This window comes from Gavialis gangeticus, unplaced genomic scaffold (genome assembly GCF_001723915.1).
Source record: "Gavialis gangeticus isolate Ggan-Ray unplaced genomic scaffold, GavGan_comp1, whole genome shotgun sequence".
NCBI lineage: Eukaryota > Metazoa > Chordata > Crocodylia > Gavialidae > Gavialis > Gavialis gangeticus.
In genome coordinates this window covers 3,741,521-3,744,966 of record NW_017729000.1, presented here as the reverse complement: position 1 = coordinate 3,744,966, position 3,446 = coordinate 3,741,521, and the positions used below count along the sequence as shown (strand labels likewise).

Genomic DNA, 3,446 nt, shown 5'->3' with positions numbered 1-3,446 from the left:
GGCTCTGAAGGTAGACGGGGAGCAGTCAGGTCAAGTCAGGAAGTGCTATTTTTAGAGCCATTATGGACTAACACCTTGAAGCCAGTTCTCATCCCATTTTTCCCTGCCTATCCTGTTGTATCTCTACCAGGCTGACCAATTCCAGCTCCAGATGAACACACTACGACATTACAAAAGGCATTATGAAGTACAAACCAGGCCCAGCCTCAGCGAGGCACAGCTAGCAGAAGTAAGTGGGAGTCGAGAGCGGGGTGGTATTTTCTCCCCTTATCAAAAATGTATACCCCATGATCCCTGTCAAACACAGCCTTTCTGGCCACTGGCACCTACTGCAACTCTCTCACTAGCAAGTATTGGATGGTCCACCATGAGTTTCCAGCAAATTGTCCTCCTAGAAAACTATAAACTCTCTCCCCTGCTAGGAGAGAAACAGATTTAGAAGTCAGTCTTGAAGGGTATCTTGCCACAGCTTTTTTTTTTTCTTCCTCCCCCCACTTTTTCACTAAAGAAGTGAATTAAATGGAACAACAAATGGAATAAAAAAAAATGGGATGCTCTTCTGGCCAGTGTGTTTGCAGTTTTACCGGCATTAGCTAGAGACCACTGTAAAGCAAAGTCCTGGCTCACATTTTAACAGTCACTTTAAATGCCCATATTATCTGTTAATACCCACTTGTTGTTAATGGAGAAGTCATTAGCCCAGTCCTCCCCACTCTCCTCCCATGATCCAGACATCCTGTACCTGCCTAGTAACTCATTTAAGAGATGTTTGCTTCAGTCCTGCACCGGAGGCATGGGACTGAATGGTTTTCACCTGGGGAGTGCTGCAGGCAGGATGATCCTTAAGAAAACTGTGTCTGGGGCTAAAGTCGGCTCTTTTGCTTCAGGCTACTGCTAGCGTCTCTGCTTTCTGCCCTGACTTCATCTGAACATGTCCTGAGGGAAGATCTGCTCATAGCTCAGGGTAACCCTGCCTTTAAAGCAATCAGGTATCCAGGTTGTAGCTGTATTGGTCTAAAGGAAAAGGCAATCAGGACTCGTAGTAGAGATGATCCCTTTTATTAGACAAGATTTTTGCAAAAAAATTAAAGATTTTTTTTTTTTTTTTGCAAAAATCTTGTTGGTCTAACAAAAGAGATCATCTCTATTATGAGTCCTGATTGCCTTTTTCAATAAATCCTGCTTTCCTGCTTTTGCAGGCTAGGGCTTTTACCACCATATGGCCGGTGTTGTTCTGGCTGGGTTGACAGGCCTTTAGGCGCATCCAAGCAGTTTTTATTAAATGTTTTATTGCGCTTTTTCAAGCTTAAATACAGAATGACAGGTCATAATATTATGCAGCGTGGTGTGAGAGAGTGGATTGGAAAGGGTGAAGTCTGCATCCTCATTCATGTGGATCCAGCATTTTACCTAACTAGTAAGTAGCTTTTCAACTACCCCCCCCACCGCCATCAAATGCTGTGTACTGAAGTACATTCCCATTGCTTCCCCCAGCAAAAAATATTATGCATGCAGAGATTAACCTTAAGGGGAACCTAACTTAAAAGTGTCCCACACTTGCCAGATTTCCTGTGCAGTTTGAGCAGCTTTGACCCTACGCTGGATCCTATGAAACCTAGGACCTATGAAACTATCCTCGCCCGGCTCCCGTGCTTGAATCACTTCTGCCTGAGACTTAGACATCTGCTTCTAACCCACCGTAAGAAAAACTCCAACTTCCATAAGTCTTCTTGGAGTGATTCATATTGTTCAACCTGCATCCCCTGCCAGTTCTGGAGCTGTCAGGTACCAAAAGAGGCGCTTTCTCCATAGGAGAAAACACATCTTCTCATTCTGCCCTTGTGACGTGGTTTTTACATCCATGGTGAAAAAAGCAGCCTAGTGGTCCTGGGTCCCTGCCGAAGCCTTCCCGCTGGCATCCCTGCTTTTTCTGCATTGCAGATCCCCCTTGCGCTCCTTTCAGCGAAAGCTTCCCCAACACATTTTCATCTGGACAAAGATGTGATTAATCTCTGCTGCTTCTGGGTCACGTAGCAAAGCTTGGAGATTTAGCTCTCCATCAGCTTTCCCTAGCATACCAAGTTACAGGGAAAATTTACTCTCCAAGCTTACTGAGCATGGAGTGGATTTGAGGGGATTTCTACTAATAATGCAAAGTTATCTCTGGTAATGCTTTCCTAGGAGAGATGATTTCACTGTGGCAGGAGGAGATCCTGGCTTCCAAATTTCACTTGTAAATGGGCTACTGATACTCTTAACCAACCAAGGCAATTCTTCGCATACGCATTTCAGCTATCATAAAGAGGGAAATGAGGACCGACCGTTGTAATTGGTGCATGTTTGCATAAAAAGTGTGTTGCGCTTGGCGAGTTAAAATCCATCTTGCAAGGACCAAAGATGAAGCTGTAGCTCTGACTCTTTCTGCCTCATTCGCAAACTTTTCCCTCTTTAAATGTTGTCCTTTTAGACCATCGGCCGTCGCTTTGGGAATATCCCCGTGAATGAGGAGGAGACGCTCGCGTACTTCATCTACGTGGTGAAGAACAAGAGCAGGCAGGACCAGAAATCGGAAGGCAGCAAGCAGCTGGAATGAAAACTAGATGGACTTTGGACAAGAAGAAGTGAGGTGTTGAAAAAGCAGGTTGTATCCTATGCGTTTTAGGCCTCTATGGACTATTAAACAATATTGGGGTTTCTTTTTTAAAAAGCAGTAAATACAAATGAGTGAAAAATATAGACACTCTTGGCCAGGAGTATGTTAAAACATGCATCCAGCTTGCATGTGAAGACTGACTTGCCATTTCAACACCATTGGAACGAAGAAACAAAGATCATAGGATGTAGGAAAGAAATCGGTGGGATTTTAACGATGGAGTTTGTGGAGGCAGTGCAGTCATGTACTTCTGGAAATCTTCTGAATGTAATTTAGGTCGCAAGGAAGACTTGTTCCATGGTCTCAGCTTGCATCCCGAAAACTGGCACCTGCTTTGGCACAAGGTTGAAACAGCAGTGGAGGAATAATTCAAAACCAAGGTGCGCAGGTTGGGAGCATGTCTGAGGCTTGCTCCCACCTGAACCCATGGTACCTTGCCTTAAGGCAGTGCTTCAAGTCCCCAGCTTTGGCCAGTGCTTCAGTTCAGCAGACCTGCTGCAGTGAACACAGTCTGCTAAATCCACGATGAATTTTTCATTTCATGTAACAGGGAAGCTAAACGGCTCTTCCCAACTTTTCTACCTGCTTTACCTTATTTAAGAACTCAGTACTCGACTAAATTCAGACAGGCATTTGCAAACGTCTGCTTTTTCTCAGAACGTGCACTTCTTGAGGCAAACAGTACAGATTAATACATTGGTTTAATTGTACTGTTAGCTATGTCCCTGTTAGTCTGCACAAATTCATTTGTATTTCTTGAATTCTAGGCTCTGTGGCAGTCGGTGAAGCAGTC

At 44.3% G+C, this 3,446-nt stretch overlaps 1 protein-coding gene across 1 annotated transcript in view; it reads left to right on the top strand.

Moving 5' to 3' along the window:
• Window positions 1-2,880, top strand: part of SAP30L (SAP30 like) — a 9,814-nt gene extending 6,934 nt beyond the window's left edge. Inside the window, exons 2-3 of the mRNA XM_019505961.1 lie at window positions 82-229; window positions 2,468-2,880. Coding sequence (XP_019361506.1) covers window positions 82-229; window positions 2,468-2,593 — 274 coding nt within the window. The 3' untranslated portion in view covers window positions 2,594-2,880. The remainder of the gene's footprint in view (window positions 1-81; window positions 230-2,467) is intronic.
• Window positions 2,881-3,446: the final 566 nt, after the last annotated feature.